Genomic DNA, 13867 nt, shown 5'->3' on the forward strand with positions numbered 1-13867 from the left:
TATTAATGGCATCAGTATAAAACAAGATAACAGTGCACAATAGAAAGTAAAGTTGCAAAGGTTCATGCAAGCCTTATCCTATTCACTGAACTTTTAGATTTAAGCCTCGGAAAACTATCCTTTCTATGATAATAAAAGCTTCAAAACAGTATTAATTATAAAGCTTAAGGAAAGAAGAATGAATTAGTACTCATTCTTAAATATTTACTTTTCATGTTAACTTTTTTTTACAATTACTGTACTAGTGTCTAGGTTTCATACATATTTTTCATTTTTCTAAAGTAATGAGACTATGGAGGCCAGAGAAAATAACTGCACACTTCACTGTTTAGTTTTCTGGGCCACTCAACAAATGGACATTTGGGGATAGTGATTACTAGCAATTTAAACCAGCATTTTGTTCCCTAAGTTACTTACTCCACAGTCATACGTCAGAAAAAAGGTTGAATCCTTTACTGTATGTTGCAAATGGCCAATTCTTTCTCAGACCACTCTTAGGCAGATATATGTGACAGTTCATATCCGTATATATAGCCAAGGCGGTTCAAAAAGTCCGTACATGTTTGGTTTGGAGAACAAGATAAAAGATCCAGCCCCTACCACTCCGGATACATAGTTAAGAAAGCTCAACCATGGCTGATGCTATGTTGCAATTGACAAACCACAGTTTGAGAATAGCCTACAAACAAGAATATGAAACTTTTGAGCCGAAATAGGGCTTCACTTCATGATTTGCCCTAGCTATGGTTTGGTGTGATGTCTGGATTGAAAACCCACCTCTAGAGGTCACTACTCATAGAGGCTGGAGTGATGAGCAAATTAAAGTATGCAAAGGTCCACACCACTGTATGGTTCTCAACTACAGGCACAAACCAAGGTTTGGTCCAATGTCTAAACTGAATTGTCACCATAATTCTATATTATGTTAGACAAATGCATACAGAAATAAGCTCCCAGTAAATGTGTTTAGGTTGAAGTACAGATAGTGTTTAAAGAAGAATGTTGCAACTAATTCATACGGCCATTTTTAAAAGAGTCAAAGTGGTCTGGAGTACCAGAGTTGAATGAGGGAGGTGTAAACATAAATTCTGCTCCGCCATAAAGCTGAACAGAAGGTAGCTTTCAACAAGTCACTCTTTCTCCTCAGTCTAACTTACCTCACAGGGTTGTTGGGGATAAATTGGAAGAGCTGTAGGCAAACACCCTTAAGCTTTGTGGAGGAATAGTATATCAATGTGATAAAATAGTATTTTACCAGTGCGATAAAATAATACTTTCAGAAGTCTGAGAAAAAATTATTTCTCTTTCCAAAATTAAAATCCATATTCTGATAGTTTACAAATATTTCTCTAGATTACCTTTGACCCAATTCTATCACTTAGGTAATAGGAAATGAATGGAAAACTAAATTCCATGTTGTGCTCTGATTACTGAGACTGTATTTACCTTTTAATTTCTAGTCTACTGGCACCAAAGTGAGAGGTGCTTCTTCAAGCCTATTTTAAATGAGAGATAATGAAACTGATATTTTTTTTAAAAAAACCCCAACAACAACTGCTTTTACAATACTTCTAAAAATCATCATAATTTTCAAAAGAGATTTTTCTTAAAGTTTCATCTGAAGTAAGCTCTTAATACTGAAAATGTTTCTCATGATTCATAATAACTCACTAACAGGAAAGGTGCATCGATTTTGGAGCACAGACAGTTTATAGAAATTAGATGATTCTAAGGATTCCCTACTTACGTTCTACAAAAGGTTAACAAAATTCGCTTTCATTAAAGGTTTAGAATCATAATGTGCAGTTTACTCTGCACATTCTTAATGAATTTCATGATCATCTTAAAATACGTATCTTTAGTCAATCCATTGAGATGTACCTATAAATACTGTTTTACGCTGAAACAATCATCTGCAAAAAATATTGTACAAAAGAAAAGAACGGCATATTGAGGCTTCTGAAAATTTATAACAATAAATAAAAGAATGCAATAATGTAATACAGTGATGCTTGTAATTAATTTTTTCTCCTGCTTTTTGATTATTCAAATCGAAATCCCCATGGAGCCAGCCTTTCCCATCGATTTTAAAAAGAATTCGCTCTTGTCTTTGATGGAAATAGCCCATAACAACATTTTGTTGCCTTAAACATTCAAATGCTGCTTATACATGTCTCTCTGGGGCAAGTTTAAACTCTAATCATATTCATTCAGCACTCTCTTTTTTAATAAAAGAAAAGCCAAAAAGATGTCTTTTTCTATTAACAGGAATATACTTTCGAAATTACCTGTTAATTTACAGTGCACTATTTCATCTTAAATTTTTGATTAGCTTATTCTGAGAAAGTTTCTTACATTCTGATTGTAAACTAGTTTGGGTTCGGTCTATGTGAGAGATTCAATGAGTTGATGTGCAGAGAATATATCTGTATTCATGTCATACGCAGCCAAATCCACAGCCATAGTTCAGTCAAAATATTTGGATTAAAGCCAATGAGAATCTAAGGTGCCTGGATTGTGGACTGCGTTCTAGACAGGGAATGTCAGTGAAAACCTGTACTCCAGTCATTCCAGTTACCTGCATGGAGCAATACTACTACAAGTAGCTACTAAATTGCCTTTAAGGGTCAAACGTTTAGGTAGAAAGCAATACATTCCTATATGAAACATATACATCTCTGCAGAGAGGGAGATGAGATGGAGGAAAGAAGGGAGGAAGAGGGGGGAGCCAATGTGCCTCCAATTCTGGCATATTTCCCCCTGCGTACAAAGAGGTTTAGCACACCATGTCCCAGCATCTACTAGAGCAAGCTGTATTTGTGCAGTTTGCAAGCAGTACAAGTTCTCCATTAGAATCAGAAGGGCCTAACAGAAATGCAACAGGGGCTGTATGCTTCCCCATTATTAAGGAATAATCTTACATGTTAAGAAGAAAGAAGAACCAAAATCCTAAAATATGCACTATTTGCAGGGGGTAGTACTAAAGCAAATGTCACACCCGCTTTTACGTGCCGCTGCTGGCCACGCAGTCTTTGCATTTGTAGGACAACGCTCTCTAACCCCTCAAGAGCCTACTTTGCCTTTTCTTGTTCCCCTACCTGCTCTCAAATATTTTTATGTGTACAGGCACGAAATATGTTCCAGTATTTCCTAAAATAAATGACACAGAAAACTATTCTACTCTGAGCAAGCTTTGTCTCCGTATTCTAATTTTGCAAACAAGACCCACTACAATTATTATTTACACAGACCATTACAATTTACGTACAATTTAAAATAGTATTCTCTGAGGAAATCCTGTTCTAATGCTAATTTTGCTTCCCACGGCATCTTAAACTTTTGCGTCAATTTCACAATGGCCATTGGTTATCAACAGGGTAATTTGTTTTTGTAGTATGAGAAATGCTTTTACTGTTGTCATTATTATGCTTTACATGACTTATTCACCTGCTGCTGCTGGTTGTAAACCAAGGAAGCACAAAAACACTGGGGTGGATTCAAACATGGTAATGCATGGAGGAGATGCTTCACAATCAATGAGACTTCAGTTGGTCATGACTAACTTAAGTCCCACCGATCTCAGTGAATCTACTCTGAGGATAATTTAAGCTCAATTCACTATGCATTATTTCTACACTATTCAAAGTGATAAATAAATTGTAACAAAGTGAATCCATTCAGCAAACAAATGATGAAAAATCTTACATTAATTTTGAAATACTCATTTTTCCCCAAAGGAAAAAATCCTTACTAGCAAACTTGAAGATACAATGAAAATAAAAGCTTTAAAACCGGAAAACAGGCTCATGCAAGTATAATATACCTTAAACTATGGACATTAGCCAGTTTGCCAACTAATTAAACTTTCTGATTCTTAATGGCTACTCAAATAAAGATCGGCAGGTTGTGCACATTCAGATTGTCGGAATGACAAAGTATTTATCCGCAGTGTTTTCAAACATAACTTTACTTATCAAAATCTATTTTGTGTCAGCATAAATGCCCAGTTATCTTTTAATGTGCACGTTCCTTAACTGAACAGCTATCAACATCTAATATCATCCATTCGCTATAGATAATTAATACTACTCTTCCGCTTTAGCTATGTTATCTCTTAAAATAAACATCACATTAAAAAATAACTTTTATTTTCTCTCAAATTAATTCTTTTAAACTCTTTTTATGATAGCTCTGAATCCCATAAAGAAAGATGAATTATCACATACTGAGCCCAAGCTGTGAAACAGGAGGAGACAAATAGAGACCCCTACTGTGTTTAACAACGTAGAAGAAATTCCACACTCAATAGAAAAATTTCTACCCTTTTTTCCACAGGCCACATAAACTGATAATATGAATGTGAACAGTGGAGGGCACTCTTGCTATGCAAAACTTTACATTGACCCAGTATACTTATTTTGATCTATTCGGTGGCCTAAATTTCACTATTTAACAGCCACCTGTGGCACAGTCACTAACTGCTTTCTGCTTAAAGCAAATGCAACTCCCAGCCAGCCACTAGTAGGGCACTTCTTTGCACCTATAAAGAACACAAGCAAGCACTTTACATTTTGTTTTGACTAACTGTAAAACTGTAAGTATCATATATTAAAATGTTAGCAGTGTATTTTCAGAAGCAGGTGGAAAGCAACGATACACAATGATCTGGCGACGTTTAAATACTGCACGTATTCAGTTTTACCAGGATTTGTAATTCACTGCAAGCTAGCTCGTGTTTCCATTACCCAAACACAGGTGACACAAACTTTTATTAAGAGCTAATACAACATTAAGCTTTAATTGCTGATGTGTATCAAGTGACGAATTATTAAATACTGCATTAACAGGAGTCTAAAAAATGTAAGAGATCACTTTTTAATGCGACTTTCCAGCTTCAGATACTGTTCACAAAACAAAAGCTAACATCTAACCCATTTTGACGCTTACAAGTTGGAGAGCACGAGAAACGGAATACCAGTTTGATAACGGAGAACCTTCTGTAGAAACATATCCACTCCAACAGCATCGTAGCTATTTGCATAAGTGCATGGTTGCAATATCAGGCCTGAACTCCAGCCTTGAAATATAGCGGTATCTCACCGATCTAGCTCTCCACGGATAACTATTCTATATAAATAAAGTAACATAACCACTAACAAACCAACTGGGTCAGTTGCCATCATCCTTGTGAAACATTAATATACATAGAAAGTGAGGTGGATGGCCAACAAAGTTGCTTCGATTAAGCAAAATAAAACTGCACCAGCTCTGGCAAGGTTAATTAAGGAATTCAAAGCTACATAAAAGAAGGCTCCCCCCCCTCTTTAGAACTGTAAACACTTGTGTCAAACTAGATGGGGCATTTGATAAGCTGCACAGAATGTACCAAAAACTCAGGCGGATCTCTAGTTAACACTCAGAGTCGGTGTTAACACTTAACAGAACAAGTGGTAAGCCGCGCTGCCAAGGTCAACTGCACAGATGTACTAATTGTATTATGAGCTTGACATCTAGTGGCCACCCCTGGCAGGGCAAAGCAGGCAAAGGTTAAATCAGCAAACCTTGTCAAAGCACTTCTAACTACCCACCCTCAGGGAGAGTCCATCGGAAAGCTCGCTGGCACTCCACAATCCCACCTTTTCACTGACAACAAACCAAAAAAGACTCTGTAATACACTCAGCACCAAAGCACAGAAAACAGAAAAGGGGGTGGTCTTGAATGCTAAACGTAACACATCTACATCTTCAACACAAGGAGAAGGAAGGCATTCCTTTGCAAAATATGCAGACCTCCTATTGTCTTTCATCGGTGCATATTATTCTATCCTAGCTCAGCAGTCTAAACTTTTTACAAGAACTGCTTTTGAGTTCTGCTTAGGTATTGCTGCCACATTCATTCATGATTAGACAAAAGAATCACCCACAGTATGGTATTCTTTGATGATATATATATATATATATATATATTACAAAAAGAAGCGTTGATATTTTATATTTTCTGTGGTACTTGTGTGACATGACTTGTCACTGCCTTTGGCAACTATCCAGCACTTGCTCTATGATTTAAAAAAAAACCATGGATCTCAAAGTGGTCTACTCTCAAACAGGTTTAGGAGGAGACTATGTATGCACAGCTCATTTCCTTTCCACTGCTTAAGTTCATTTTCCTAGAAAGCACTCTCAAAAACCCCATCCAAACTACTTACTGAATACAAATATTTAAAGTAAAAGTGAAATTATTCATATAAAAATGAAACTGCAGCAGACATTTTGCACTATTAGGTGAGCATAATTTTGAATCTATCTATTGCTTACTGTTGAAGCTATTTTTAACTAAACCTTCACTATTTGTAAAAGCATGCTGTGTTATTTTGCACCTAAAATGCATCATTTCTGTGTTTTCAATTTTTTACCTCCTATAGTTCAAAATATGACAGAAACTATTCAACATCCGAGCGCATCTGCTTTATTATCCAAAGCTGAATGGAATCCTGCCCTTATTTTTTTTAAATGCTTACTAGACATGCTAGTGTGGCTTTGGCATTCAGTTAACAAACCAATTCTTAAAATCCTATGTTTAAATGGATGACGCGCACAATTTTGTTTAGGCTGATTCAAATTTCAGAATATTTGTGTGTTAAAAAACTACAAGTAGCTGCTTTAAGAATATATATGATCCTTTAAAAACACATTTTGGCTGGAAAAGTGATCAGCATTCAAATTTGAACATCCAACTTACATTAATTGCACAGAGCTGATTGTAATGATTTTTCAAATAAAATTAAATGTTTCTTATTCATGGAAGACATATGTTTCACTGCCTCCTTGAAGAGGCATATCTGGGATTAATAGCACAAAGAATTTGAGACTTTTTAGTCTGCTTTATCATTTGCATACTAAAATAATAAACTAGTAAATTTAATTTCTGCTATTAAACAATGCTTTTGGGGGGGGTCTTTGAATAGATATAAAATAGGAATGAAATTATTATAATGCAGCCATCTATAAGTCTACAAGTACAAGCAATACAAGTTAATTGTCTTTCCTCATGCCAACAGTTAATCAGCAAATCTTGTAAAGGCTTATTTTTAAACTGGAAAAACAAACAAACCAATGACCTAATTATTATTTGAAGTAGAAAGCTTGGAAAAAGTCACACAATTTCATATTTAATTCAGGGCTTAGTGTTACTTCTAGTGCTCTTAAGAGTATTACATGTTACAGAATAGTATAACGTAATACCCACACTTCTTTATCTATATAATTTTAATGGACATTAGCAAGTATGCTACAGACCCACATCTACAAAATAAATGGCTATATTACAATGAACTGAGGGCAGGAAAAAACAACAACCCCAAATGTCTAATATAGTACTGAAGTGAGTTAAAATATTTATATTACTAAAGGTATGCATATATCTGTCTGTTTGGACATATATCTTTCTATATCTATTTCAAATGTATCAAAATTATGAGCAGAATTTCAAGAGCAATAATATCAATGTATGACACACACACACACACATATCACAATGCAAATGTATTTTGTTAGCCATGTAACATTACTGTAAGAGTTGGTTCTTACTACACGTAAGCTAAGCAATAATTACTGTTACCTTAAAATACATTAAGGTACAAAATACATTCTCAAAATTTCTTCTAATAATTATTTTAAGGCCATCTCTGATCAGTCATCATGCACTAGGAAATGCTTAGGGTTCCCCCTCTTCCACATTGTCACTGCATTTGGGTTAACGTGTGTGCAACATTCCCATTTGCTGTAACAAAACAAGACTGTTCTGTAATGCTAGTAATCTGTTGATTTAGAGATAATCATTTAACTGGGGATGTAAAGTCTCCTGATATTTGAGATTAAACTCATTCAGCATAGAGAGCAGCAAATTCACCATATTGGGTTTTATAACAACTCCTTCAGTTATTGTGCCACTCTTTATAATGACCATTTCTTTCAATATGGCACCCTTTAAAACGTTTAGTGCATAAATACCTTTCATTCACTACTTGTCAGCATAAACCGCTATACAGATTCTAATTAATCGCTGCATGCAAGCATTCATTCTCCAAATTGCCAAAACTATCTTTTCCCACAACAAACGTTTCAAAATATCACTTTGCGATATTCTGAGTGGATTTCATACTTCTCAGAATGCTCTGCTTCGTGAAATAAAGTTGCACTGCACTGTAGTTCAAGCTGACTTCAACAATTATTTATTGTATTGCTAAAACTTCCTATTGTAACACTGCCACCTAAATTGACTGGCCTTCGTATAACTTTAAATATGGCCTAATGTTTATCTTCCACTCTGTCAAACTGTCAGGTTTCTTTTTGCTACTGTGTAACATAATATCTGCCAGAAAAAGGAGCATTCACTCTTAATAGCTTCCCTTAATGAAAGTAGTCTTCAAATGCAACATTAAATGTGATTCTATGTATGTGTGTGTGTGTGTGTGTGTGTGTGTGTGTGTGTGTGTGTGTGTGTTTATACACACAGAGACATACACATATATGAAAGAGGCAAGCTTTATAGACTTAGCAGCAGATTAAGCAGTTATGTTATATAAAAGACTAAGTAGTTAAAAATACTAATGAGAATGAAGGTTGAAATATATTTAGATTATAGAGTATTTTTATTTTGGGGGGGGGGAATGCTGCAAGTGTGGTTTTTTTGCGTGCTATAAATGGTGAGAGCTAGTTTTTGGCCTGTTGCAAAACAAGAGCCAGGAACTGTGGCAATGCCTTGACTATAACTGTAAACTACAATGAGGAGAGCTAACTTTATAATATATGTTTGAACTCTTATGAGCCTTTAAAGAGGAAAAAATACTTAAATGTAAAAAATGTGTAAATGATGAGCACCAAACTCTTGTGCTTACACATACAGCAATTTATGTACCTCCCTATATTCCGGTTTCTGAAAATGAAAGTGCAACATGCAAGCAGGGCTACTTCAGCTCATTACTAATCCCTTACAATAATGTTTTACTCTATGAATTAAGATATATTAAAAAGGGACATAGAACATTCTGATTACAACATTCTAAAGCAGAGAAGTATTTACATTGTTGCATTTTAAGGGCTGCTGTGAAAGCCGATTTTGAGCTATTCAGGGACCACAATAATAACGCTTTTAAAATTCCTCACTGGGATGCAATGTAGTCCTTTTGATGGAAAGACTGTCTTTCTCATTCGGCAGAAATAAATCCATTCATTTGATCATGTAGTCATTGAGGGCAATACAAAACAAACCAAGTGTGAGAAATTCTATGTGATGAAGTAAACAAAACAAAACCCCAAAAAAGAAAAAAAAGAGAAAAAACATTTCCATGACAAAAAGATTCTTTGTTCTTAATCTACACACCATATGCAAGCGTTTCTTTTTAGCATATCTCCTGTTCTAATCTTGGGTGACATGGCTACATAGATAAGAGGTGCTAAGCAACCCCCCCCCCACAGAAAACCCCCCCAAGCTGAACAATTTTCATCAATTTATTAACTCACCAGAAGTACCATAATGAGGCACTTTTTTCCCTTGTTAACTTTTTAAAATATTCACTGTTGTCTAAATTCTTAAACCAAGGACCCTCCCAAACCACTACAGATTTAAATAACAATGCTGTATCTTTATTAAAGAAATGCTGATATGCCTACATTGAAGTATTTTGAAACCAAAGGAAGTGTTAATAACAAAACAAGAAATGCGTAATTTTATACTTCTGCTGTGACCTAGGGAACTTGTTTCACTGCCTATCCATTATTGCCATTACCCAAGAAGCTTTTCACATTACTAGCTGCAGCCAACCACTTCCACTTCTGTTTTTGGAGTCCTTTTAGGAAAAGGAGGTGGTAGGAATGGTAGCCCGGCGCATTTGCCAATATAGCATGTGTTTATGAAACCAAGCCACACTGCCCTAAGCTTCAAGGCTGTAAAGTTTATTTAAAATAGTGGAAAATCCTTTGTTGCCAACTTCTTCTCCCCCCCCCCCTCAGAACAAACTCCTTTTCCAAGGTGCTGTGTTTTTTACTGGGCAAAATAAAAAGGAAGAAGGACTGGATGTAGTAATTATTGATCAGCAGGGAGGGGAAGAAATTTATTTCCAACCACGATTTTTCCTGATTATGCTGGAAATGTAGGCGATAACTTTATAAGGGAAAGGATGAAAAACTTCCCAGTGGATTTTGTCTTCCCCTCCAGAAAAAAAAAGTGGCAAATTTTAAGTGCCACATGGTGAATATAGTTACAAAGTGATCCTAACACATTCGGAAATGACAGCTCAAGAAAATAAGTTTGACCAGCTGCAAACCACAGAGATTTGGAAATCAGAGACTACTTGTTTCATCAGCAAGACTGAGTGCGCCCTTTGGCACGCGGGGGCCCAAAGAAACCCCTTTTTCAACCTTGCGAGGAGGAAAAGAAGATGCCAATTCATAATCCAACCTCGAAGCCATGGGCATCTTCATGGCAATAGAGATGGGAAGGGAAGGCGGGAGTAGAGACCTAAGCTCTGGCCCTGAGGGCAGGCAACTTATCCACCCCAGGCCTCCCTCCCTCACGCCCAGGAGAGACATCTTCTCCCTTTGCCCCCACCTCCAGAAAGGAACCATCACCACCCCCTTTGGCCTCGGCCTGTTTCTTTGAAGGAAGCGGCAGGAAGTCATAGACGCAGATAGCGATCTTCTCCCAAGCCCTCGGCCTGGCCACCTTCTCTGGGCGTCGGAGGGAGGAGGAGCCTCGGGGGCCTCGACGAAGCCCCCTCTCGCCCACGAGTGCCCAACGGCCAGGGGGGAACGGAGGGGCTTACTTCAGAGTAAAGCACGGTCAGGATCGGGTGGGGAGATGGGGTTTCCCCCCTCCCCCTTCATACAGAGAGGCCTCGTGGGGTTTATTTGTTGCCAAGGGGGACGCGACAGCTGCCGCCGTCAGGGCCGCTTCCGGGCGGTTACACCAGCGGAGCCCCAAGTCCCGAGGCGGGCTGGAGTTTGCAGCCTCGGCGGCTTGGTAAAAACCGGGGGGGGGACTCTTATTAACTTTTCGCTGGGTTTCTTCCGTCCAAAACTCTAGATTGTGAACCCCGATGGGGAGAGGCGGCGAGAAGGCGAGCCTCGGCCGGGCGTGGGGGGCGTCCGTCTCCCACACGGAAGGCTCTGCCTGCTCGCACCCCCCCCCCTTCGAAGTGTCTCCCTCCGAAGCCCAGCCATAATTCAAGCGGCCGGGCGCACGCAACAGGGCCAGCAAGGGCTTCGCGACAAGGGAGGGAAGCTGGGCAAGGTGGAGGCGGAGGGAAGCCGGAAGAAACTTGGGCCGAGCGGCTTAACTTTCCTTCCCAACGCCGGCTGCACTTTCTGCTGCCTCTCACTTCCCGGGGGGGGGGGTGTAGTTTCTACGCTGAGCTCTCCACCGGATCTCCCAGGATCAGGAAGCGCACACCCCTCAACTCCAGCGCGCAAAAAAGCCCTCCCTGCCCCCAGGGCTGCTGCGCCCTCTGGCTTACCCTGCTCCGAAAGCACCTCGGCTTGCAGCTCCTCGTCCGATCTGAGATGCTGGGGCTTGGCTTGCTTTCGCCGAGACATGCTGCTAACTGAGGCGTCTTCTGGTGCCTGCTTTTTGCAGAGACATCGGCGAGAGGTGGAGCGCTGGGGTGGGGTGGGGGGGGAAGGGGTGGTGGTGGAGGGGCGATTAGGTAGGTGGGGGGAGGAGGAGGAGGAGGACTTGGTGGCGAGGGGAAAGTCGAGTCGGCGTCGGGCGGGCCACCCCTTCCTCCTGATTTCGGCGCCGATCAATTAAGAGCAGCAGCAACTCCCCCTTCCCGGCGACAAACTCACGAAGCGCCCGAGCAAGTAGCGGCGGCGGCGACGGCTGAGCCGGGCGGGGGCTACGCGGGTCTGTGCTGGGTGCGCGGCCGGCTGCGCGCCTCGCGCATGGGGCTCAGTAATTATGATTGTGAATAATGCATGGCGATTAATGATGCCGGGGGCGAGCGCGGATTGGCCCGGCTCCAGCGGGCTCGGGCTGCATATGTAAATGAGGGAGGACGCTCAGCAATTAGCCGCCTCAGTCCGCCCAAGGATGCGTCTGCCCGGCACCAGCAGCGCCTCCTGCAAGAGGCACCGACTGCAGAGGTAGCGGCGGCGGCGGCAGCAAGCGGGGACACGGGCGGCGGCGGCAGCAGCAAGCAGCGCAGTACAGCACGCACCCCCCACGGGGCTCTCTCTCGGCGTGTGCATTCACTTTACACAACATAGGTGCCAAAGCTTCCCGGCTGCGGGGAGGGCATGTTCTTTCGCGGCTTTTCCTCCCCTTCCTTTCAAACAAAATTACATCACTCTGTGTCTTTTTTCCAGGTTCCTCTTTACCCAGAAGTTAGTCTGCATCGCCCTTAAGTTTCTTTCTTTCTTCTTCCTGCTGCGGCGCCGGGCTAACGTCTTTTTGTCGAGAGATTCTTTTTATAAAAAAAAGAAAAGAGGAAGCGGGAGAATATAAACAAAAAAGAGCGAGCGAGCGCAACTTTTGCCTGTGTTTGTTTTCTGCTCTTCGCTGCCTCGTACTGCACGTTTATGGCTTGCGTCGCCTTCCCTTCTGCGATCGCTGGCCGCCTGCGATGACTTCTGCTTCTCTGGGGAGGGGGGCGTTGTTTGGGGATCGGGGAGGGGATCGAGCAGCCAAACTCGAGGACTCGGGGGTGGGGAGTTTTGTCTTTCACCTCTCGCCTTCTCTTCCCCTCCTTCTTTGTCTTGCAGCTTCTCTCTCTTCTTCTCTCACGCCGACCAACAAGAGTCGCTCGGCCGGTGCCTCCTTTGCTATAAGATCGCCGGCGGTGGCCACTTCCTGTTGTCCGGTGGTCGGAAGTTTTCTGTTTTCTCCTCTCTCTCTCTCTCTCCGGCTCCCGCACAGGTTGCCGTGTGACTTCCCCGCTCTTTGGGGCGCCGCCGCCGCCGCTCCTCCTCCTCCCCACTTGCTCCCGTCTCCCTTCTCCCGAGTCGCTGCGCCCTCGGTGCCAAAGGATCTCGGTTTTGTTTGCAAAGAGAGAGAGACAGACAGACAATCCTTGGTCGCCGGCAAAGGGGGTGTGTGGTGGGGGGGGGGAAGGTGGGGAAAACCCACCACCGGCGACCCCCAGCGAGGCTTGGGAGGGGGCGTGCGGGGTTGGCGCGGGGGAGGGAGAGCGAGGGTTGGGCTGCCGCGGGGGAGGTGGGTATTCCCTGGCCGCCTCCCCCGCCTCTTCCTCCTCCTCCTCCTCCTCTCCCACTTTCGTCGATTGGGCGGCAGCCTGCCTTGGCACCCGGCGCTCGCCAATCGATGCCTCCCCCTGCGCGGGAGAAGGAGGACTGCGCGCCGCCGGGGCGTCGCGGGTTTCGGCGAAGAGAAACTTTCAAGTTGGGCAGCGGCGGCGGGGCTCTCGCGGACTCCGCCTCCTTCTTTCTGCTGCTGCCCCCTCGCCGCCGACGCCGGACGAGCAGCTCCCGGACGCCACCGAGGGCGGCTCTCCGCAGCAAACACTTGTCCACACCGGTGGCTCCCCCCTCCCTCCCTGCCAGACTCCCTCTCTCCCTCTTTTGTTTTCCCCAAGAGAGAGGAATCCCCTCTTTCCTCCCTTCGATCCTCTCCTGGGATTTCCTCCCAAGTTTCTCAACTGTAGTCTTGCTTCGCGACCGGGGGGGGGGGGAGGCTGGGCGCTCCGCTCCGGATCCACCCCGAAGTGTGAAACTCAGCCACAAGTTGGGCACGAGAGACCCCATCGCTCCCCACGACGGCGCCCACCTCTAGGGTGTCCCACGGACCTATTCGCCTCCTCCAACCTTTGCATCAACGCTCCTGCCATCCTTTCTTTTTGTTTTCTTCTCCATT

The 13867-nt window shown here is 42.3% G+C and overlaps 1 protein-coding gene across 1 annotated transcript in view; it reads right to left on the minus strand.

Annotated features, from left to right (window-relative positions):
- SALL3 (spalt like transcription factor 3) overlaps positions 1–11711 on the minus strand; it is a 22696-nt gene extending 10985 nt beyond the window's left edge. The window contains exon 1 of the mRNA XM_088675271.1: positions 11514–11711. Coding sequence (XP_088531397.1) covers positions 11514–11592 — 79 coding nt within the window. The 5' untranslated portion in view covers positions 11593–11711. The remainder of the gene's footprint in view (positions 1–11513) is intronic.
- Positions 11712–13867: the final 2156 nt, after the last annotated feature.

Source organism: Zootoca vivipara, chromosome 8 (genome assembly GCF_965207765.1).
Source record: "Zootoca vivipara chromosome 8, rZooViv2.hap1.1, whole genome shotgun sequence".
Lineage (NCBI taxonomy): Eukaryota > Metazoa > Chordata > Lepidosauria > Squamata > Lacertidae > Zootoca > Zootoca vivipara.